This window comes from Callorhinchus milii, unplaced genomic scaffold (genome assembly GCF_018977255.1).
Source record: "Callorhinchus milii isolate IMCB2004 unplaced genomic scaffold, IMCB_Cmil_1.0 Scaffold3, whole genome shotgun sequence".
Classification (NCBI taxonomy): domain Eukaryota; kingdom Metazoa; phylum Chordata; class Chondrichthyes; order Chimaeriformes; family Callorhinchidae; genus Callorhinchus; species Callorhinchus milii.
This window is the reverse complement of record NW_024704744.1, coordinates 56,714,545-56,738,795: the sequence shown is the minus strand read 5'-3', so window position 1 is coordinate 56,738,795 and position 24,251 is coordinate 56,714,545. Positions and strand designations below refer to the sequence as shown.

General features: G+C 41.1%; 2 protein-coding genes across 3 annotated transcripts in view; one reads left to right on the top strand and one right to left on the bottom strand.

Annotated features, from left to right (window-relative positions):
* Window positions 1-6,686, bottom strand: part of LOC103178911 (alpha-actinin-2) — a 53,763-nt gene extending 47,077 nt beyond the window's left edge. Inside the window, exon 1 of the mRNA XM_007893896.2 lies at window positions 6,341-6,686. Within this exon, the coding sequence (XP_007892087.1) occupies window positions 6,341-6,475 (135 nt within the window). The 5' untranslated portion in view covers window positions 6,476-6,686. The remainder of the gene's footprint in view (window positions 1-6,340) is intronic.
* A 5,288-nt stretch (window positions 6,687-11,974) lies between these two features.
* LOC121848525 (galectin-8-like) lies at window positions 11,975-24,251 on the top strand. 2 transcript variants are annotated; one of them, XM_042332781.1, is made up of 10 exons: window positions 11,975-12,041; window positions 14,797-14,885; window positions 17,486-17,696; window positions 18,382-18,501; window positions 19,439-19,495; window positions 19,594-19,620; window positions 21,020-21,108; window positions 22,601-22,766; window positions 23,117-23,262; window positions 23,353-24,251. In XM_042332781.1, coding segments are annotated over exons 1-10 (933 nt in total). In that variant the 5' UTR covers window positions 11,975-12,014; the 3' UTR covers window positions 23,354-24,251. The 2 variants fall into 2 exon arrangements, with proteins under 2 accessions (XP_042188715.1, XP_042188714.1); XM_042332780.1 differs by having other exon boundaries at window positions 23,117-24,251.

The following is a 24,251-nucleotide window of genomic DNA, read 5'->3' as shown; positions in this document are numbered from 1 at the left end:
TAATCCTTGCATTTGGTATTACAAGGTACTATATATTTTGCTTACAGAATACAGTCAATCCACTTTACAATTTACTGTGAAGTGTTTTGAGATGTCTTGATGATGTGATAAGGCACTATATGAAATGCAAGGATTATTATTACAGTATATTATTTACCTGGAGCCTCCGTTATTTAACATTTCTTACATTTGATTGTGACTATGTCACGCAAATGGTTATTCTTCATGTTTGAATCTTGACTTTGACTCTGTGTGTATGAAAGGCTAGGAGTGGGGGAGAGAAGAGGAAAGAAAATCACCGGCAAGCCCAAATCTGCCCTCAAACTGTTGCCCAGCCAAGCACAGAGATCACTCACTAAGTCATCCTGGCTGGTTGACTTTTGTTGCTTGACAAAAAGCTTGGTTGACTTTCCCCCCTCCTACGTCCCCACCTCAAGCCTAGTTAAGAACATCTACATCAGCATAAACCAGGTTTTGAACCTGGGACCTTCTAGCTCTGTATAACTCAATTGCACGAGACTGCCTGTATATCTTATTTTTAAATAATCCATCACTGTGCAGTCTGTCCCTGAGTGTCACTGGCCTGAGACAGCAATGTCAATGCTGTCTTTTTAAAGCATGATCATTGTTCCTAAAATTAACGTTATTAAATGTCAAAGGTGCCGCAATACAACACCAAGAGCTAGCCAGCAATGGCAACTGTTTCATTTCAAGGAAACCAGCACAACATTCTTTCTTTCTGTTACAAAGCAGCACCGTGCTTATACTGTACTATTCAATGATTTTCTACACTTCAAAAGTATAGGGTGGCAAGTTCATTCAAATTCAAGACTGTGCTGATTACCAGAATTTGAGATGTGGTCAAATAAGAACTTACTTTTGAAAAAAAATACTTGTCCACCTCCAAGCAATATCCCTTAAAAATACTTGATCTATACAGAGAACAAAGAAAATAGCTGTTTGTGGGACAGTGGGTGTGCAAATTGGTTGCTGTGTTTGCCAACAAATACACAGTCCATCCACTTCACAATATATTCTGTGAAGTGCTTTGAGACGTCTCAACAACGTGATAAGGTGCTATATCAAATGCAAGGATTATTCTTATTACAAATACAAAGTTACTACATTTTACAGTAAATCATGGAAGCATTTTGAAATGTTTCAATGATGTAATAAGACATTATATCAAATGCAAGGATTATTATTTGTTAACGCTTTCCACCTGCGATAAATGTATTAAATCACTTAGAAAAGAATCCTTATGAAATGTACAAATAAATCTAATTCTATGTGTGCAAATTGGATCCTGTGTTCACCCATACACTATCTAACAATCACTACAATTTACAGAAAAGTTGGGAAGTCTTTGACATGTTGGATATTATCAATGCTACATCAATTGCAGGAAGTACAGGAAGTACTCTTAGATTGTGCCGTAGTTGAGCACAGGTCTACTGTGTATCATTGCTGTACGGGAAGCGCAATAGGCCTGCATTCTGGCATTGACTAGTTGACTTCCTGTGTTAAAAAATGACTGAATTCTAAAGTACCAAGTTGATGCCATCATTTTCTGTGCATTGCACAGGAATGTAGCATCTGAGATAATGGGCTCAGGCAAGTGTTATAACGAGATTGCTGTGTTTTTAATTATTATTTCCTTGTACTATGCTTAAGTATGAATCAACCCAATGCAGATTACATAGCCCAGAGCATTCAACTTCAATTCAAGAGGATCCATCATTGCTAACATACGTTACTAACATCTAAAAGATAAAATCACTCAGTTCTACGTCTCAATATTATATAGAATATCATTGGAACTTCAAATTCTGACACTATTACGATTTCTAAGCATACAATTCAGATTCCTGAATGATACAAAAACCGTGGCTTCACTTCACTTTTAAGTTTGTCAAGTGTAGTGACTATTCATGAGCAGTGATTACAAGGCAGTATTCATACTAAAGGGATTAAGATGATAGCTATAAATCTTTTGAACTTTTAATCTTTTATTCATCGCATTTCCTTTACATTGCTTCACAGTGCAAAAGGTGGTGCACAAGTATGTTAGCTGAAGACAGGTTAGAGGTACACAATGTTCTGACATTTGAATGTTGTCTGCAGTACACCACCAATCGCCTCTATCAGCAGCTTTAGTCTGCCATGTTAAACATTACCTTAAAAGGGAAAGAAAAAGAAATAGCGCATGGCAGTAAAGCTCACAATAGACATACTGCACTTCTGACTTTGTGAAGCTAGGATGAGGCTAGAGCTTCATATCATAATTGAAGCAAGACAAGAAAAGCAGTTCAAGCATACTGTTTGAATTGGACAGAAAGACTGAACTTTGATTTTTAGAAATCAACTTCTTTTGTCTTTGATACCAATTCACAGAGTCATCTTACTCTCATCAATAATAATAATAATAATAATAATAATCAAGTAAGAAACCTGGGTTTGATTCCCTTCAGGGATAAATGTTGGATACGTTTCCTTACTCCACACACCTCTGTTTACCTAGCAGTAAGTAGGAATCCATTATTAGTCGATTGGTGAATCACTTTTCCGGTGGTAATAATTCTTTTTAAAAAAATTGGTCACCTCAATCCACGACTGTTTGCAGGACACTGTTGTGTGCAATTGGCTGCCACGTTTTGGCCACAAAATATACAGTCAATTCACTTTACAGTATATGTGAAGCACTTTGAGACGTCTCAAAGACGTGATAAAGCGCTTTATGAAGTGCAAGGATTATTATTATTATTACTATCCTATTTCTGTGACTCAGTGAAGCACACTGCAGTCCGAGCATGCAGTTGAATCCTACTTTATTGGATAGGAACTACCCATTAAGTGCCAGAAGCGAGTTCCTTCCTTCTTCTTTTCCCCACCCATCTTTGCCTCCTCACCAATGTTCATAACACCAACTTGTGTGAAACCGGTCACCACTGATCATGGATTCTGATTGCCAGTTGTTGAGCTTCACTCTGAGACTTTTGTTCAGCAAAGAGCTACAGATTGAATGCATGTCCAGGTAATTCATAGTCAGATTTCTAAATTTGAACCACACGTTCACGTCAAACCCCAAAATATTCTATTTTGCCTAAATTCCCAACTATCCAAGGAAATGTTGCAGATGGTTTCCAGAAGCTCCCAAAACACTACCACAGAGTATTACAGTTCTTCCCCGAAGATGTGGAGAACAGAAAACCAAGATTAACAAAATCACTGTCACAAGGTGGTGCTTATTGAATATCAGAAATCATGAGGGCAAAGTTCAAGTTGTTCAGAAGCATTATCCGACCTATCACACTTCAAGGTGACGCTGATCACCTTGTAAAATGATCTCACAGGATTACGTTTTTATTGTGGGGAAGAGTCAATTTGTTACAATTTCTATTGTTTACAATGAAAAAAAACAGATTTTAAATTCCATCTTTTTAAAATCATACACAAAACATGACCACAGTGCAGCATTGGATGGAAAACTTGCAAATATTGCTTATATCCAGGCACTTTGTCTTATATAAATATTAGTATTGTATCATCAGTCCTCCTAGATAGTTGACGCTGTTTGTAACAAATCTCTGATACAGACTGATACACAGTCTGTTAATGACTGTTAAACATGGGAAGAGTTATTCCTGTTGTAAAATACTTTAAAATTTAACAACTGGTTTAAAACACAAAGGCCTAGATAATATTATTAGATAATATTCTTCCAGATAACCAAACAACAACACAATTTCCTTGTAATTTCACGTGTAGCATCTCAGAGTGCTTAAACAGCAGCGTGGCTTGACGCTAATCCAGAAAGAGGGGGGCGACAAGTAACTGAAGCCAGGATCAAAGAGGAAGATATTCAGGTGTGATCTGAAGATAGGCAAGGAGAGAGTCAGTTCATTAGAACAAGCCAGAAGCACTCCGAGACGCTACACTGCGTGAAGGGCGCTATACAAATGCAAATACAAGGGCGCTATACAAATGAAAGTTGTTCTTTATAAAAAATGTTTTGTGATCTAGTAATGAGGAGTGTGGTATACTTAAGCCACATTTTTTAATATTGTAACTTTGTTTAAAATACTTTTCAAGTTTAAATGAGAACATTTATGAATTCTGCAGTCCATGTTTCCAGTATTTCATTCACGCGCAAGGCTCTGTGAGTCATCACAAATTGACTTGAACTGAAGAAATCCATTATTTCAAAGCTCTATTATGAAACCAAAGAACTTCACCTGTGTTACTAACTGCAAGAACAGGTTGACAAGACATCAATCTTTAACTATCTGTAAATATTTCTTGTGTGATCACATAGTACTAGTTTCAGATTTCTTCTGAATTCTTATTTACTCTAAGTAATGACATTTTGGATTCAATCTGTAAATCTGGGAGATATTTTATACCTTCTGAAGCGAGACCAAGAATCCAGCAAGAGATTACACTTGATCAAGTATCACATTTGTGCTTGTAAGGGGAAATTGTCATACTTTGTATTTGTACATGTCGTATTGGCTAATAAGAGAAAATGCAGTTTCTTTAATATTGTGGATGCAATCCTCCTTTTAAAGAAAGTCAAATTCATTAGGGCGACATCCACATGTTTCACAGTATTATGGGTTAGTGAACATTTCCATGGGTATAACACTTATTCCATTTGAATTGCATTAGTCATCAGTGAAGTATTTTTAATATGCTTCATAATTATTTGCTAACAAGTCATTGATCCCTCTTCAAACAAACACTGTGCAAACAACTGGTGCAAGGTCATGCTTTCCATTGGGTAGTCCCTCACCCACGCAGCAATAAGCTTGTGCTGGCTCAAATGGTATTTGTGATTTATGTACTGTTTATTGCGGTTTTATTTCCCTTCCTTCTTTTCGGTCCCTAAGTACTATTCCCAAAACAGAGGCCCATGAAAATACCACTCAAAACTGTCAAGAGGTGAAAATAGCCCTCCCTTCCTCATCAAACCTCCACCTGACAGCACAGCAGTAATCAGGATTCCAGGGCACTGAACTTGCCAGAAATAAATGGAAAGGTGGAGCCAAGGAGCATGAATTTCTCTCTCAGCTCTCTCCACTCAAAGCTAACCAGTCAGAATTTTAAACATCATGGGATAACATGAAGTGTGCTCCTAGTTTCAATTTCAACATTGAAAATTAAAATGTAATATAATAACAATAATCCTTGCATTTGAAATAGCACCTTTCACGTCGGGAGGACGTCCCAAAAGCCTACACAGAATTTACTGAATAGGGTTAACTGTGTGTTTGTGGGCAAACACGGAAGCCAATTTGCACACAGCAATGTCCCACAAACAGCCATGAATTGAGTGACCAATTTTCTTTTAAGATATTGTTGGCCAGGACACAGTGGTTCTCTGATTACTATGGTTGCTATTGCAATGCCTAATTTTTAGCACGTGTGCAACATTCACGAAAAAAAATCTGCTAACTGAATTGCCAAACTGTCTGACGCAAGTCACTTTCTTACCCCATTCCCTCTGCCCCTTTCTATCTGTTAGTTCTGAGATACATAAAAATTAAAGGTAGAACTCGTGAAAGAGATTTTAAGAATCACAGTTTGGCAAAAGTTTATGTTGGTAGTAACTGGTGATTGCAGCAAATCATTCTAGATAAAGGCAATGGATTTGGAGAGACTATAATACTCAGTGAACTGCAGCTATAATTAGGTGTCTGGTCCATTCTAATCCCTAAGACGTCACCCTCTGTTACAAGTATCTGTTGACACATTGCATGCCATGCATAACACTGGCATACCAATCTCAACATGCACAATAGTGTTGCAGACACTATTGTTTTATCGCTGAATTTATTTGGTAATTACTAAAAACAAATCCAAAAACCACAGAGTGGGGGTTCAACAGACTTTTCCATCTCTTCAACGTGAAATCCAACACAACTGCTTTCTTACAAGTGAGCCATTGAGCAATAGAGAAATGAGATTTATTGTTAGCTTTGGGGAAAATAATCAAACGGTCATTTCAAGTTCTATATACAGTCAATTCGTTTTACAGTACATTATTATTCACCCACAAAATATACAACTAATTCACTTTACAGTATATTCTGCAAAGCGCTTTGAGACGTCTCAACAAGATGATAAGGCGCGATATCAAATGCAAGGATTCTTCTTGTTGTAACAAGGTTTGTGATACTTAAGACTGCATTCTTTTCAACAAGGTGAAAAAAAAGGTTGCCTCCAATCTATTGCACTGGGGTTATCAGAAACAACGTGAGTTATCAGGGGACCTGTGGAAACAGACTGCGATTCTTAACAGAGCCCAGGCATTGCCCAGGGGGCTCTCCTTTGCACCCACCTTCCTCTGCTGTTTCTCCCAGGCTGGGTCCAGCAGCAGGTCCCTGTCCCAGTCCTCCTCCTGCAACATGTACACCTCCAACTCGCTCTCATAGTAGTGGTTATTGTATTGCACGCTTTCTTCTGCTTCAGTCATGATAACTTCTCTTCTTTGTTTGAAAAAAAATCAAATCAAACCCCAACAGCTCTCGGACAAGCTGTTTCTGTGTAGGGGCTGCTGGCTGGTGAGCAGGTGTTGAGATGCAATGCTCCCTCTCTCTCTCTCTCTCTCTCCTGGCTGTGCTGGTCTGTGTCTGAGCCCTGATACTCTTGTACCTGCTCTCACGTGATCCAGCCCTGCATCCCCCCCCCCCCCCCCCCACCCCACAAGTGTGTCAGTGTGTGTCTGTCTGTGTGTTTCTGTGTGTTTGCAATTGGAAAAGCTGGAGGAAATCTGTCATCATATCATTAACTTCTCTATAAGATTCTGGCACCAAGAGTCAGTGTGCACTGTGTTGACCTGACAAGCAGCTATTCTTAGACCTCTTGACATTCACCATCCAGAAGAGCTATTTGGCCCCTGTGCAAGCTCTCTGAAGTCCCATTCTCTTGCCTTTTGCCCATACCTTGTCCGGGTGTATCCTTTTCAAATATTTATCTAATTTCTTCTTAAAAACTAGTACGGTAACGGATCTTACCTCAACCACAGTTCTAAAAAGGGCATTCTGTAGCCTAACAAAACTCTGTATATAAAAAAATCTCCTAACCTCCCCTTTGCTCTTTTGGTAATGCTTTTTGAGATTTTCTCCAGGTTATAGGTAGTATATCAAATGCAAGGGTTATTATTACTACCTTAAATCTATGCAAAAATGTATTGTTACCACCTTAAATCTATGCCCTCTGTTTACCAATTCAGTGGAACTGTAATTTAAAAAACAGATCTTATAATATCTATCGAAAACAGCCTAGTATTTCCTCTACATTAAATCCCTGGAATCCTCCTTGTGAATCTCCACTGCACCCTCTCTATGACATTGGCATGCTTTCCGACGGTAGGCTACCCAAAACTGGACATAATACTCTTAACAGTGAAATAACAAATGATTTATCCAGGCTTAGCATTACTCCATTGGTGCTATATTCTACACCACAAATTATAAAACGTTATTTCATTAGCTTTTTTATAGCTTTGTAGCTCCCACCTTTAAAGATTTGTGTATATTAATCTCTCTGCTCTTCCACTTGTTTTAACGGTTTACCACTTAATATATCACCTCACAATTTTCTTTATTATATTTTGCCTACCATCTATCTGTCCAATCCACTAATACATCAGTATCCTCCCAATGCCATTTATAGTCACAAGATCTCAAGGGAGATTAGGATGAAGACAACTCTTACCATCCTCCCAGCACATTATCAAGCTGCTTCAAGCATCCTGGACTCAACCACCCTTCCTGATAACCCTTCATGTTTCAGTCATTAACTACCCTCTGGGTAAAGAAATACCTGGTTTCTGTCCTGAAGTGTCCCGTATAACCCTAAACCAACATGTCTTGAGATATCTAATATTGTAGTATTATCCAGAATTCACAAATCCATCTAGAATCTGGTTTCCTGAGGTTTTATGAGGTTTCCTGAGGTTTTATGAGGTTTCCTGTGCGATGTCTCAAGGCTTAAGAATCCTATCTTATCTAATCATTCCTTATCTCTCCAACAATGGATCAACTTTATTGCTCCTCTTCCCAGTTAGCCACAACTCCCTACTTTGTATCAGCTATAAATTTTAACATTTTACCCCATGTTGCCAAAATTTCTTTTGACTTTTGATGAATCATAGACTCAATACAAGTATGTAATTGTGCTGTAAGGTTGAAAATTAAATTTTACTGTTAACAGCCAACATAATTGATTGGGTTAATCAATTTCCAATTGTTGTGCTATTGTAACATTGCAACCGATGTGTGCAAAGTTGTATGCAACCCAGATGATGTTATTGTTATTTTGAAACTTTGTTTATTGTTACTTGTGATAAATCTCCTGAAAGTCATATTTGTGTATGTGTAGATGTAAAGCAAATGTTGTTAAATATAAATCAGATAATTTTGTCCCATCCAGTTAGCGATATCTCGGAAAGTTTAGGTCCAGTGCAATATTTACCAGGACTTGATTTTCCCTATATAGAAACTCCAGTATGACTAAACAACCCTCTTTGAGTCAAATTAGGCACACCCTAATGAACAGCCCTATACAAATTTAAATTCCACTCCATTTCTTCCTGTAGGGTCATTGCATTTTTTCACAAAATAAACACTTAACCCTAAAATAATATTTTTGGTTCTTTCAGCTCAGGTCCTAAGCTATGACTGTCAAGTGCCTTGATATGTTCTCCTTGATGTGAAAGCTGCTACATGAATGTAAGTTATAATTTATATGGTAATTTATTTAACATTTAGGGCATACACAAAGTGATTTTTAAATAAATTTGCTTTTTTATCATATTATATGATTCTTTTCCTTTTTTAAAAAAAGATTCTTTAATTTGTAGCTATTTAAATATTTGCAATAATAAATAAATTGTTTTACCAATTGGTTAAATGTGGTAAACAAATCATAAATTATTATTGAGGAGTTACTTGTTGAATACATTTTAAGGATATACAGAGTGACCAAAAAGTCATGATAACATTTATTTTAATAATAATTACTTTATATCTTCAAAGATATAAAGTGCATTATAAAAGTGTTCAGTGCATAAATATTAAAAGATTTTGCTGTAGTATTCTTAGTAAATTAAATAAACTCGGTACTCTTTAAAAATAATACAGTAAAGATGATTTCCCTGTACGTGTACACATTCGTGTAATGAAAATGACATTTTCCATCACTTTCCTGAGTTTTTCGGCTGGAATGAACTTCACAGCCTCTCTGATATTAGCCTTCAGCGCCATTATTGATTGTGGACGATTTTGTCGGTGATTTTGTCACCTTGTCAGTAGGTAACAACTGTTGGATAACTTGGATTTTGTAAGGGAATAATTTCAAATCACGTTTTAGTATTTTTCGCACAGACTATCTTTTTAGGTCAAGTTCTTGAGACAGCCGTCAAACAGATTTTTTAGGGCTCCTGATCATCGCTCCTCTGAATGATTCAACTGTTCACACTGTTCAAGGCCATCCACTTCTTTGTGCATGTTTAATACTTCCTGTACCACCAAATGCAGACATAGCACAATATGGACATCTTGATGGACTATCATGTAATCCAAATTTTTTTCGAAACTGCAACGACGACCGAATTTCCATTCAAGAAGTACAGTTCCACAATTACAGCACGATGTTCATTGCTCCATTTCTCCATGACTAGTTCAATTTTCTTAATTTTCAAATAACCTAACCTAAAAAAATCATAATTTCCTTAAGACTTATTAGATATTGTAAAGATATTATGACTTTTTGGTCACCCTGTATAAAACAATCTTTTCCATTTCTTACATATTTTGTTATTAATTTAGTGCATCCAAATCTTTTTCTAATTATATCCCTCATAGATTCACTAGGTTGGTGCCAGCGATGAGGGGAATGAGTTACGAGGATAGATTGAGCAATTTAGGCCTATATTCTCTAGAATATAGAAGAATGAGAGATGATCTTATAGAAACCTATAAGATTATTAAGGGGCACGACAGAATAGATAGTGGGAGACTTTTTCCCCTGTTTGGAGAAACTATAACCAGGGGTCACACTTTTAAAATTAGGGGTGAGCCCTTTCGCACTGAGTTGAAGAAAAACTTCTTCACTCAGGGGTAGTGAATTTATGGAATTCTCTACCCAAAGGGCTGTAGATGCTCAGTCCTTGAACATGTTCAAGACTGAGATTGATAGATTTCTTGTGGTTAAAGGGATTAAGGGATATGGGGATAAGGCGGGTAGGTGGAGTTAGAAATGATCAGCCATGATCTTATTGAATGGCGGGGCAGGCTAGAGGGGCTGAATGGCCTACTGCTGCTCCTAATTCTTATGCTATGTTCTCTGGCCTTGGCCTTCGCTGGACTGTGGTTCCACAGTAGCCCGTTGCCCTCTGGTACTTTGCTCAAGTAGTTATTGTTCATGTGTGTACTTCGGCAATAAGTGTCAGCAGGTCACTCGACGATAAGAAGGTGTCACAGCCAAGGTCACCTCTCTCCACACGTGCACACAACAACAACAACAAGATTTCATTTATAGAGCGCCTTTCACGTCAGGAGGACGTCCCAAGGCGCTGTACAGTTGGGTCGGGACCCGAGTGTTGGGGGGAAATGGTCAGGGTGAGGGGAGGGAAGGGAGGGGGCGAGGAGGGGGAAATGGTCAGGGTGAGGGGGGAAGGGAGGGGCGAGGAGGGGGAAATGGTCAGGGTGAGGGGAGGGAAGGGAGGGGCGAGGAGGGGGAAATGGTCAGGGTGAGGGGAGGGAAGGGAGGGGCGAGGAGGAGGAAGAGAGTCGAGAGGGGAGCTGAAGGCTCGATCAAAGAGAAAGGTCTTGAGACCGGCCTTGAAGGAGGAAAGGGAGGAGGCGGCGAAGGCACTGGGGGATAGAGTTCCAGAGCCTCGGGGCTGAGAGGCTGAAGCCCCGGCCACCGGTGGTAGGGGGGTTGGGGCGGGGACGTGGAGCAGACGAAAAACAATATTCTGCTTGTGCGAGGGGGGAAAAAAAGTGCAAAAATCTCCCAGCCTTTCCCTGGATGCGCACACCCTTATTGTATTGCAGCCACTGAAGCCTTTCTGCTTGCAAAACGGTGACTGGCTAAATTGAGCAAAAGTGGCACATACACATTAACACACACACACTCTCTCTCTTATCGCTCTTCATCTCCCCCCAGAGCACAGGGTCCACCCAGTCTGTGCCCAGGGCCCACGTGATCGCAAGCCCCGCCCACAGCCGACCTCACACGTCCATCACCGCCGCGGCGGCTCCTCATTGGGGCCGCGGATCATTGTGACGGTATCCGCGTCGTTCTGTGCGCGCGACGTTGAGACCTGAGGTTCCCCCCACACCCCTCCCCCCCTCCTCTGGCACTGGGCACTGCTGCTCTCTGTCACTGTCAGTGTCACTGTCCTCTCTCTCTCTGTCACTGTCAGTGTCACTGTCACTGTCCTCTCTCTCTCTGTCACTGTCAGTGTCACTGTCCTCCTCTCTCTCTGTCACTGTCAGTGTCACTGTCACTGTCCTCTCTCTCTCTGTCACTGTCAGTGTCACTGTCACTGTCCTCTCTCTCTCTGTCACTGTCACTGTCACTGTCCTCTCTCTCTCTGTCACTGTCAGTGTCACTGTCCTCTCTCTCTCTGTCACTGTCCTCTCTCTCTCTGTCACTGTCACTGTCACTGTCCTCTCTCTCTCTGTCACTGTCCTCTCTCTCTCTGTCACTGTCAGTGTGTCCTCACTCTCTCTGTCAGTGTCCTCACTCTCTCTGTCTGTCCTCTCTCTCTCTGTCACTGTCAGTGTCCTCACTCTCTGTCAGTGTCCTCACTCTCTCTGTCAGTGTCCTCACTCTCTCTGTCAGTGTCCTCACTCTCTCTGTCAGTGTCCTCACTCTCTCTGTCAGTGTCCTCACTCCTCTGTCATGTCCTCAGTCCTCGATCCCCTTGTCCTCAGTCCTTGTTGTGGCTGTCTCTCCCCCCCCACACCCCCGGATTGTTTGCAGTGGGGCTCAGCCTCGACATGTCCAATCAGACGGTGTCCAACCCGGTAAGGACCCGAATACTGTCACTTAATATTGTTACACTTGGTGTAAAACTGTGTTTTGATGTAAGACTGGACCGAGTTGTAAGGCAGTGACTTGTCATTCTGTGGCTTAGTTGATAGGACAACAACAACAACTTGCGTTTACTCAGCGCCCTCCCCGCCGGGCGGAGTCCCAGAGCAATGGTGGAGCCCGATGCCGAGCCTGGGGAGGGAGAAGGTGACCGTAGGCACAGTCGAAGAGAAAGGTCTTCAGGCGCAACCTGAAAATGAGGAGAGAGGGGCAAGGCGATGGGGTTGAGGGAGGGACTTCCATGGCTGCGGGGCATCGTGGCTGAAGGCATGGCCGCCAATGGTGGAGCAGAGGATTCAAGGGCGAGGAGGAGGCCGGAGCCAGTAGAGCAGAGGCAGCGGGTACTGCTGTGAGGAGAGAGGAAGTCGGAGAGATAGGGAATGGAGGGATTTAAACACGAGAGTGAGGGTCTTGAAGTCGATCCGCTCTGTGACAGGGAGCCAGTGGAGTTTGGCAAGGACTGGGGTAATCGGGGTACGGAGTTTGGTGCGGGTGCGTTTACGGATGGCAGAGTTTTGGATGAGTTGAATTTCGTGAATAGTGGAGGAGGGGAGACCGGCGAGGAGGGCGTTTGAGTAGTCCACTCAGAACCATGAAGGTTGAGGTGAAAGGAGAGGAGGTGGAAGAGGATAGAGTGGTCAATGGTATTAAAGGCAGTAGAGAGGTCAAGGAGGACGAGGAGGCAGAGGGAGTTTGGCAGTTTGACCAGGGCTGTTTCTGTGCTGTGGGCGGCCTGGAAACCCAATTGGAGGGGTTCGTGAAGGGAGTGGCGGGAAAGGAAGGAGCGAAGCTGGGAAGCAAAGACTCGTTCAAAGACATTGGAAAGGAAAGGGAGGTATAACATATGCAAGCATTATTATTATTTAGAAGCACTGTTAGTGTTTTTTTTGAGCCACAAAATAAAAGCCCCAGGAGAAGAGATTTTTAAAGGTCCAATTTTGCATCAGAAAAGGGAAAAAACTGAAGGGGAAAAACGATCAACATCAAAACCCCTGGGTAAATTCAATGAAAATTTGTTGATAAGATTTAAATTTGCCGCCTGAGTTAAAGATAGGCAGAGAATAGCATAAACATTTCAATTGCATAACTCCAAAAGGCTTTTTTTTGGTCAGCCGGGTGTCTCACACATACGAAACCCATCCCCACGTTTAAAAGTATCCAAACCAGACTGAGAGTTCCACATCTGTACTTCACCTACATTTGGAAATTTCCCTGTGTTCGGGATGAAATGCAATTCCTCCCTGGAGGAATGCAACCTGCTTACTTTATGCTGGAGAGTATAGGTTGGGCAAGAGTCAAGGCATGCAGACCCCAGAGTGTGCTAAACCTCTCCCTGTCCTCTGGTCCTGTTCCCACCCCATTAAAAACTGCCGTCATCACTCCTGTCCTTAAAAATCCCTCACTGGACCCAGCTCTGCTCCCGAACTACCGCCCCATCTCCAACCTCAGTTTCCTCTCCAAGGTCCTGGAACGAGTTGTTGCTTCTCAGCTTCGCTCCTTTCTCTCCCACCACTGCCTTCTCGAACCTCTCCAATCGGGTTTCTGTGCCGCCCTCAGCAAGAAGCAGCCCTGGTCAAAGTGACAAATGACATTCTGTCCATCTGTGACCGGGGCTCTCTCTGCCTCCTTGTCCTCCTTGACCTCTCTGCTGCCACCACCTCTCCTCTCACCTTAACCTTGTATCCTCTCCTGCATTAGGCTCCGCGACCCTATCACCCTCATCCTCGCCCAACTCCACTGGCTTCTCATCACACAGAGGACACAGTTCAAGATCCTGGTCCTCACCTTCAAAGCCCTCCATGGTCTTGCTCCCCCCTACCTATGCGACCTCCTAACCCGCTACCATCCTGCTCGCTCCCTCCGCTCAGCGTGCTCCAGCCTGCATCACGTCCCCCGCCTCACTCACGGGTGGGCCTTCTTCCACTCTGCTCCCATCCTCTGGAACTCCATCCACATCCCTCTGCCTGCCCCCCTCCCTTGCCAGCTTCAAGACCCATCTCAAGACCCTCCTGTGTTCGACCGTGCTTTTGATCTCCCTGCTTCCCCCCCCCGCCCTCTATCCTCCCCGACCCCGACCCCAAGCTCTGGTCCGTAACTCTGTCTGTCTGGCACCTTGGGACGTCCTCCCGATGTGGAAGGCGCTTTACAAATGTAATTTTGTTGTTGTGTGTTGAGGTACTGCTGGAGTTTAACTGGCTAAAATCGTTTTGTTTGACATTGAGAGCATTGACTGGCCAACCAGTGACAAATAGCTCCTTCACTCCTATCACGAACAACAAACATGAGCCATTCTGACACTTAAGTAACTAACTTGATGAAGAAGGGGAAGGTTTCATCTGTAAACTATCAGCGGTTATGTGTGAATACCAGGGGTGCAGTGGCCCCGAAAAGGCTTTGGGATTGCAAGTGATATGCGAACTTCCAATTCGGGGGGTTGCTGGTTCGGGTGTGGAGGGGGGGGTGGGTGGGGGAGTGTTGGGAGGGGTTCTGCCAAGTGTAAGACGCACATCTTAAAAAAGAAAACCCAATACGTAACTTGGAGGTTAATTTTTTCTTTGAAATAACAATCTGTTGATTTGATATGTCAGCAGGATGTCTCAAAGTAGCTGAAATTATTTTTCTCTTGTAAGATTTTCGGGTTATGTTACACTTTCTGTCGTGTTGATGTATTGTGTATTTTTTTAATAGGTGATACCATACACTGGAGCTATCTTTGGTGGCCTGCTTCGTGGGCAAATGGTAGCAGTGCAGGGAGTGATACCCAAGAACTCTGAGAGGTAAGATAATTAATCACTGCACGTATTTTATTTGAAGTCTTTTGCATCTTAAAACCAAACTCACTGTACAGTGTTGGGTTGCTTAGGATTGTTTCACATATTTTATTGCTGTGTGCTATTTGGCTTCTGTGTTCGCCTACAAAATGCAGTCATTACAGTTTATAGTGTATCCTGTGAAGTGCCTTGAGACATTCTAATGATGTGGAAGGGACTATATCAATGCAAAGATAATTTTATTTTTTATTTTTATTATTGAAACAGCAGTTACTGTCTGTGAGTTGGAATCAGCTGGTGCCTGAAATGCAGCTTTAGTGGTTCATTGTCCCACAGAGAGTAGGCAGCTGAGAATAAATAAAAAGTAACACTGAGGACAGGAAAGTGACCAGCTGGTGTCTATGATGAGATAACTGACACATATCATTGCTTGTCATTTTTTAACCAAAGCCAAGGGATTGATTGAGCTATTTTTCTACATTGAAGAAGGTTTATTATTCTCCATATTATATTACTCTATTATTATGGAGTCAGCTGGACATTAATCATTGATCAGCAGCTGTTACGGTAGGGAAAGAAAATAGCAAAGAATTGTGAATGAGACCGAGTAATTTGTTTCTGAAGTTTCCATTTTGTCTTACTCATGCTGAGACCTGTGCCAGAGTTTTGCATAGATCTGGACAATATAGGGCTAACATTTTTTTACTCTAATGGTTCTGGTAGATCAAGCAATTGCCGAGTGCAGACCAAACCTCACAGAGGAGCAAGTTCTCAGATGGGCAGCAATGAGGACTTTACAATTTAGATTTTAGACTTGATTTTGATGAGATTTATTTTCTTTTTGGTCAGCCTGATACATGCAGAATCCCATCGCCATGCTTAAGAGGATCCAAATCAGACTGAGAATTCCACATATGTATCCCATCAACACATTGGAAATTTCTCTGTGTCTGGAATGTAACAACAACAATTTGCATTTACATAAGGCCCTTCACGACGGACTGTGTCTCGGATCTCTTAATGTAGTTTCTCTGCCTGGAAGGATGCATCCTGCTTAACCTAATTCCAGAAAGTATTAGGTGCAGGTTAGTAAGAGCCAACCTTGATGACGCCAGATTGAACATTGGGGTACTGCTGGAATTTAATCAGCTAAAACCTGATAGGTTACTCCTGAGAGTACGGTTTGCCAAGCTTCCCAATGCTTGTCTACCTATTATTGCTTGGGTTAAGAGGATCTGACTGCGAAGAATCCTTGCATTTTGTCTGCACCAAGTCCTGCCAACAAACCAGATTGGCTGGCCTGCCACCAGTAGTGCCCTTAAATATTATGAACCAGCCTGGAGTGTCAACCTGGACCAGATCAGTTCCAAGGAGACCCCACTTATCTCCCTCGTCAGATAGGAATTTAACATCCAACAAATTAGGTTTCAATCTTCACAAGATAGATAGCAAGTATCAGGAACTCAAGCACAACTCAGCATGAAATCTGTGAGCATTGCCACCATCCTCCTGCCTACCACTCGCCCACACATCTCTACCTATTGAGCCATGGTTGTATCAGTTGGGAGGTGTGGAGCTTGAGCAGCAGCTGCTTACCTCACTATATACCAATGAAGATGGATACCGAGCACTGGATATGTGAGCAACGTGTTCATAAACCCTGACTCCAGATAACACCTTCCAGTAGCTGGTATCCCAAGCCTCAGAGTTTCCTCAGCTATTTGATAGACATCTGCCTTCAGCAAATGAGGATAGATTGGCAAACTTACAGACATTGCAGGGACCAATTATGACATAGATGTAACATTTTGTACACCGCCTCAGTGAGCTTCACTGTATTTAGTCTGCAGTCAATTGAACCACTTATCTTCATAATGTTTTTATGCCATTTGTTTATCGAGATTTCAGACCCTTCAATGCTTTCTGTTTAAAGCAACATACATTTGAGTAGCCATTTTATTTATTTGTTCAATGGCATGTTTTTGAGTGCAAAGTTAGCCGATTTTAAAGCAATAAAATAATAATCCTTGCGTTTGTAGGCTTACCTGCTGAAGGGTAAAGTCGAGAGATAGTTATCTGGTGCATTAGGAGTATTGAGTACATTTGTATTTTGATGACCTTTTTGAATTTGACACTTGCCATATTCTTGTGTTGGAAAATTTCTACCTTAACGTAAATTTTTTTTAAAAACAATTGTTCCATTCTTAACCCAGATATTTAATCCCAGACCAACTCTCTCACACTAGGAATTATTCCTCCCTTTTTAATCTATCTCTGGAAGAGTGGATCAGTTTGACTCCTCCTCTGGTTTCTCACTCTATCATAATTGATTTTGCATTTTTAATTCTTTGCATAATGATTTCTGTTCTGGTAGTTTGTACCAAGATTTTTTTAAAAAGAAAATATTAGCTATTGAAAGTGCTTTAAAAAAAGCTGCCATTTATCTCAGTTTAAGATAACAATGCATTATGAAACCACATTTTCCTGAGTACAATCTCAGTGCAGTTGTGAGCAAGCTACTGCCAATCAATTCATAGGCAGTAGCTATTCATGGCTTTGACGAACATTAGTGCAAGTTATCATTGTTGATTTAAACTGTTGGACAGATTTCAAGTGGACTTTCAGTGTGGAAGCAGTGAGAAGCCTCGGGCCGATGTAGCCTTGCACTTCAATCCACGCTTCCGCAGATCTGGCTGCGTGGTTTGTAACACTCTGGAGCACGAAAAATGGGGTCGGGAAGAGATAAAGTACGAGATGCCATTGAAGAAAGGAGAACCATTTGAGATAATTTTCCTGGTCCTGGTTGACCGATTCAAGGTAATGACAATATTTTGGAGTTGGTTTCGTATTTTATTCTTGTATGGCCCCAACAACTCAACTGAGAATTGTTTTGCTGTAATAGAGAACTCTGTTATATTTCTGCCTCGCCATAAGCTAAGGTATTGCATCACTTTATATCTGGGGAATGTGGAAATCAATTTTTTATGTTTTCTAAGTTTTTGTTGGACAATATTGATTATTTTCTTTCCATCTGGGTGGAGTATAAAAAATGGATGATACTCCTCCCTATCCCCTTAATCTGCGTTGGAGCATATTGTCCCTAATGTAAGGCAAAGTATATTCTTTGTTTTATTTTTCAGCTGAACTACTGTAGAGGCTTGGCACTTCCCTGAGCTTTGTTGAGCTGCTGTCAGGTACCTTTTGATGTCTGAATGAGGAGCAATACTGTTGGAACACACTTCCTACAGTTGGTAGATGGCCCAGGGAGAAAACTGATTGCAAAAAGAAATTCTCTAGAATTGGCAAGACAAAATACTGAGGCCAGAAGCTGTGTGGGACAGACCTGCTCTCTGATGACGGTTTCGAAGGGGTGCAGAAGGGGTCATTGAATGTAGCTTTTCACATTTTCTATGTGGAAAAGTATAATGTATAGACATAATCTGGCATTTTTACTTAAACTGCATTCTCCACGCCGACCTGCTCTGTTTGTTTTATCCTCCAGGTTGCGGTGAATGGAAAACATTTCCTGGAGTACCAGCATAGAATAAGTGTGAATAGAGTTGATACACTTGGAATTTATGGTACCGTCCACATTCAGAACATTGCCTTCTTGGGCACTTCTGTAAGTAGAAGTAACTTAAGCCAAAAGAAGAGAAGGTACCTGATAGTTGATTGAAAGCACAAGAGCAGTCACCGCTAACTCAATAAATTGTTTCTGTACATTCCGTGATATGAATGTAGCTAACAATTTGTTCCCTTAAAGGCACTGACTTGTATACCTCCGGTCAAACAGACCTACTATGAGCAATGTGATGCCATCTATTGCTGATGCCACACACTTTGTGGCATCACACATAACCTAATCACACTCGTTGTGTAGCATCAGGGTTACATGGTCTTTACCTCATTGCCTTTTTTAAAACAAAAGTATCCAGGAGGAAGGATTTCAAATTACTAAAGAAAATGTGCATTAAATGTGGATATTGTGTTTACTAATGAACAAAGATTTACAAAGAATGTTCAGCACTGAAACAGATCATTTGGCCTATCCAATCCCTGCCGGTGTTCACATCACATGAGTCTTCCCTTATTCCTTACTCTCTCCCATACCCTTCCATTCCCCTCCCTCATGTGGATGTCTAGCTTCCTCTTAATTTGATCTCCACTATCCAATTCAACCACTTCCAGCAGCAAGTTCCATAACCTCACTACCATCTGCATGAGATAGTTCCCCCTAAATCCTTTTTAGATCTCCTGGTCTCAATTTTATACTTGTGTCCTCTGGTTACGGGCTACCTAACCAGTGGAAACAACCTTTTTATGTTAACCTCATAAAATCCTTTTATAATTTTAAACACCTCTATTAGGTCCCCTCTTAAACATGTCTTCTCTAGTGAATAAAGTCCTCACCTAATCAGGCTATTTTGATAGAGATAACCTCCCAGTTCTGGTATCATCCTAAAAAACCTAAGGTGTACTGTTTCCATGCAACAGAAATACAATTGTGAATTATTCAGCAATAACAAGCAACAAATCTTTTCTGTGCAACCTATCCTTAGGAGCAGGAAAACCCATATTCCAACCTACCTATAAAGAGAGCTGATGGTGACAATAGTGTAAGTTTAAGAAATTGTACTTTACAATTATTTGCAAGTGTTCTGCTGCCATTACAGTATCATAGACTGGGTTTATTGGTATTTGTTTTGTGTTACAGCAAGTGAAGAGAATCAACAGCCCACTGGTAAGTGCTTTATTTACTGTATGATCCTCAGAGACTGTCAAATGCATTTGTTCTGAATACAGCTAATTCTGCTTAAAGGAAGCATGTCTAATATCAAGTTTGCTGGCTAGATTAGGCTTGAATGTGAAGAATGGGCACTTGGATAAAGTACTGGTGGACTCTGGAACTGTAATCTGGTAGAAGCCAGAGAAAACTAAACACCTTTGTATGTAAAAAGGTGTTTCAGAAATATGTGGCCTAGAGGATGGTGGCCTGATCCTGGTCAATTCAATGGGGGAAACAAGGTGATGATTCATCTTGTCGCCTCTGCTCCCAACACGTCTTGTAGTCATTTGCTATAGTTTTACAGCGTTTGCTGCTCAATCTGTACTGCACAGAGTTTCTTTTGTTGAAATCATCTGCCAAACTACAGCAAATGTGAGAAACAGTTGTTGGTGCTGTGACCTGAGACTGGCCTGTGCTGACTGACTCCACCAAGAAAGAAGTGAGCCTCCAGTTTCCAGTCTGAACCATGGGTTTCCAATTCTGATTGTATGTGTGCATCGATGTTTGGGTGTAGACAGAAATAAATTCAACTGTAATAATTCCTGTATGTCAAACAGCTTTCTAGAAGGGACCGTCCAGACTTTTGTAGACAGAATGGCCACTTCAGTGAGTTGATGGGATACCTACTGCCTGTGGACTGCATCCCACAATATGTGAATAGGTGAACTGTTGGGAAGAAATGAGCACAAAACTCCACTATATTAGAAATCTTGGACATGTGTTCTTAAATATTAAATACAGGGAGCCCATTATAGGGGGCTAGGTCCAGTATTTTGCAGGTTGTGCCATATGCAAGGCCTGAAAATTGTCTGACTCTGACACCCGTGGAGACCCAAAGTTCAATTTTCTTGTCCAGACTAGGGACACTGAAGAAAATGGCTGAGTCACCAGGTCACCACTGAAGTCACTTTCTATTAGGGCAGGATGTGACTTCCATGGCACTTCTTTCAAGGAAACACTGTTGGGTCTTCAGACAATAAATCTTTGATCAAATCCTCCAATTAATTGATTCTGGATATTTTCACTTCATCTACCGTGATACTTACCAAATACTAATTTTACACTAATAGCTACTCCAGCATCAACAAAATAGCATCCTGTAAAATGTAACCCTACTCCATTTATAAATAGTATCACTAATTCAAACTAGAGGTAGAATATATTAAAACCATTATCAGTGCTTGGTCAATGAGAACTTTGGCATCCAGGTTAAAAAAAAATCCAAATTGCAATGTTCTGATTAAAAGCTTCAATTTTTTATTGTCAACAGTTGAACACTTGCTGCTAACCCATAATCTAGAGATAAACCATAATTTCATATTTGATGACTACCTATGTCTTTGGTTTTATTTAGATGGTTCCTTACATGGGTAAACTGAAGGATGGACTAAGTTCTGGACGGATAATCACTATTCAGGGCAGAGTTGATAAGAATCCAACCAAGTGAGTTAATTCTGAAAGGAATGATGTTCTTCAGTAAAGTGCATTGAACCTTATAGCATGACTTAAATGGGGGTGCCAAAACTCACTTAGTTTCTGTGATTTTTTATTTTGAAAAAATGCTGTGAAAAATCTGCAGCCCTACCCATGAATGTGGGGAATAGTATGGCAGTCATCACCACAAACTCCAGGTACATTCATTACATCGATGCTCGACTATGCAAACTCAGTGCTTGTCGGCTTCCCCAACTCCTCCCTCCATAGGCTGCAGACATCCAGAAATCTGCAGCGTTGAGTCCTCTCCTGCACTAAGCTCCGCAACCCTATCACCCCCATCCTGGCCCGACCCCACTGGCTTTCCCATTACAGCGGAAGTAGTTCAAGATCCTGGTTGTCACCTTCAAAGCCTTCCACGGTCTTGCTCCCCCCTACCTCTGTGACCTCTTAACCCCCTACTATCCTGTTCGCTCCCTCCGCTCAGCGGTCCGGCCTGCTTCACGTCCCCCGCCTTGCTCGCCCCACTATTGGAGGGCGGGCCTTCTGTCACTCTGCCCCCATCCTTTAGAACTCCATCCTGCAGTCCCTCTGCCTTGCCCCCTACCCATGCCACTTTCAAGACCCATCTCAAGACCGTACTTTCGATCTCCCTGCATCCCCCCGTCCTCCACCCTCCCGACCCTCAGCTCGGGTCTGAAACTTTGTCTGTCCAGCGCCTTGGGATGTCCCCCCGACGTGAAAGGCTCTTTACAAATGTAATTTTGTTGTTGTAAATCTACACTAATTATCTGTAAAGCACTTTGAGGCATTAACAAAATTACATTTGTAAAGCAACTTTCATGTCGGGAAGATGTCCCAAGGTGCTTATCACCTTGATAAGGAGCTATGAAAAGTATTCTTGCGTCTGATGTAGTGCTAATAACTTTGAAAAGTCCAAGCACTTCACAAGTAAGTGTTGTTGAGTGCAATGACTGGATTTGTAGGCATTGCGGGAAGTGAATAACATGTCTGGCAGGTTGTTGGCCAGGACACTGGGAGAAACTTGCTTCTCTTTTTGAGTTGTGCCTTGGGATCTTTGAAGTTCACCTGTGCAGGCAGATGGGACCTTGGTTTAACATCTCATGTAAAGTATGAAATACACGATGGCCCAAGATCATACCAAAACTTTATGAGTCAATAAAACAAATCAATAATTCTTGGTACATTAATGTGGAATCCAAACTCCATGTATTGGTTGTTTCAACAGAGAAAATACTCTTTAATTTTTGTGAATGAATAAATTGTAAATTTCTCCTGATTCTTTGTTTTACTTCAGGTAGTCCCAATAGTGTTGGGGAAACCTCCATGACCCAGTTGTTTTGCAATAAACTTTAAATGAACCTAACGTTTAGGTAACTGATCAATTCATATCCTGCCCTAACCAAGTACTGGTGGTGCAGGAGCAAGAATTGTTGAAGCCAACTTTTATTGTACATGTAACTGAATCTTTTGTTGTCAGGATTGCCATCAACCTGCGATTGAGTGAGTCTACAGACATTCCGCTGCACCTGAAGCCTAACTTCAAAGAGAAAGCCTTTGTTCGAAACTCATTCCTTCATCAGTGTTGGGGTGAAGAGGAGCTAAAAATAGATTGCTTCCCATTTAGCCCAAGTGCATACTTTGAGGTAAGAAGAGGTCCAGTGCCATCAAAAGGTTTTCATGGTTTCTGGAGTAAGTTGTGTAAAAGTAAATAGTAGTGCAAATATCTCTGCAGGAAGAGTGGATTGATTTCAACCACTTAAGATGGTGGGAACTCATTTTGGCTGCTACTGTTCAGCAGCAATAACAGGTAAGACTTGAGTTGTTGGTTTTCAGTGTTAGGAAACTTACCATGTGGGTAGACTACCTAGAAGTGGAAAGCAACCAGAAATCACCAGTGTTTATACTGACAAATAGAAGGGAAATTAATGGTTTAGTTAAGACATCCAGTGATGAGTTTAGTAACTTTGATCATTTGTGTTCCATAATTCCACAGGTTATCATTTATTGTGGTGAAGACTGCTTCAAGGTTGCTGTCAACGGGGAGCACTTATTGGAATACAAATACCGTTTTACCAACCTAAGTAAGATTGATACTTTGGAGATAGATGGTGATGTCGAGCTGCTGGATGTACAGACTTGGTAGGTGAACTGAGGCTGTGGTCTACAATTGACATTTGTGCAAAGCTAACACTAGGAGCATAACCCTGTCACAATTCTATTTCTTTATAGAAAGATTGTATCGCAATCATGCAGCAAATTGTGTATGGACTGTTGCTTGATGTTTGAAGATCGAGCGTGGCTTGTGTTTCTGGAGTTATTTATCTAATTTGAATTTCAGGAAAGGAATTTAGAAGATTGTTTATATTTCCATAGAACCTCTTTCTTATCCTTCTGTAAACCCACCTATTTCAAATATATAACCGACATACAGTCCTTTAGTTATATTATACAACTAGAATTCAATCCTTCAAAAAATATTAATTTTGTATTTAATTGCACACGGTTGATACTTACGCAATGTCTTAATAGCTAGCATTTCAAATGGCTGGAATCTATATGAAATTCCACGTTGATCTCAAACCAAGAACCCCTGAAAAGAATTTATTTCCTTGCCTGCAATAAAATAATTTTTAAAAAGTCACTTATTCACTTTGTATTTCTGACTTAACTTTCTTCAGCTGCTAAAGCTGTGGAAGACTGGGTTTTAAGCCCCTATGCTAAAACCTGCAGTTTAATGGCAAGTATTGTGCAGGATTTAACGATAATGTATATGATGGCTTCCATAAGTGTTCCATAAAAATGAAGTTAGATATAAAAGTTGAATGTAAACTCAGTTGAGTACATTTTTACTTTTTTGGGTAATGAATCCTTACGTTTACCCTAACAATATTCTCCATAGCTTGTGTTTAGTTGTGCAAGGACTGGAACCCAGTTGCACTGAATCGGTCTCATAACGACATGGTTTGGAATGAATACATTAAATAGATTTAAATTCTTGGCGACTAAGGATTATATTCTCTATTTATTCTTCAGAATTGAATTATGCTTTGTTTTTGAAAACTTGGTCTAAAGCTGTGATGTATCAAATTTAATACAGCAATAAAATTCCACTTCCATTTTGTATTGAT

What these genes read in the sequence shown, in the direction of transcription:
- LOC121848525 (XM_042332780.1), top strand. Translation starts at nt 12,015, where the DNA reads ATGTCCAATCAGACGGTGTCCAACCCG. An exon ending in ATCAGACGGTGTCCAACCCG is followed by an intron (nt 12,042 to 14,796) that starts GTAAGGACCCGA and finishes TTTTTTTAATAG; the next exon opens with GTGATACCATACACTGGAGC. An exon ending in TCCTGGTTGACCGATTCAAG is followed by an intron (nt 17,697 to 18,381) that starts GTAATGACAATA and finishes TTTATCCTCCAG; the next exon opens with GTTGCGGTGAATGGAAAACA.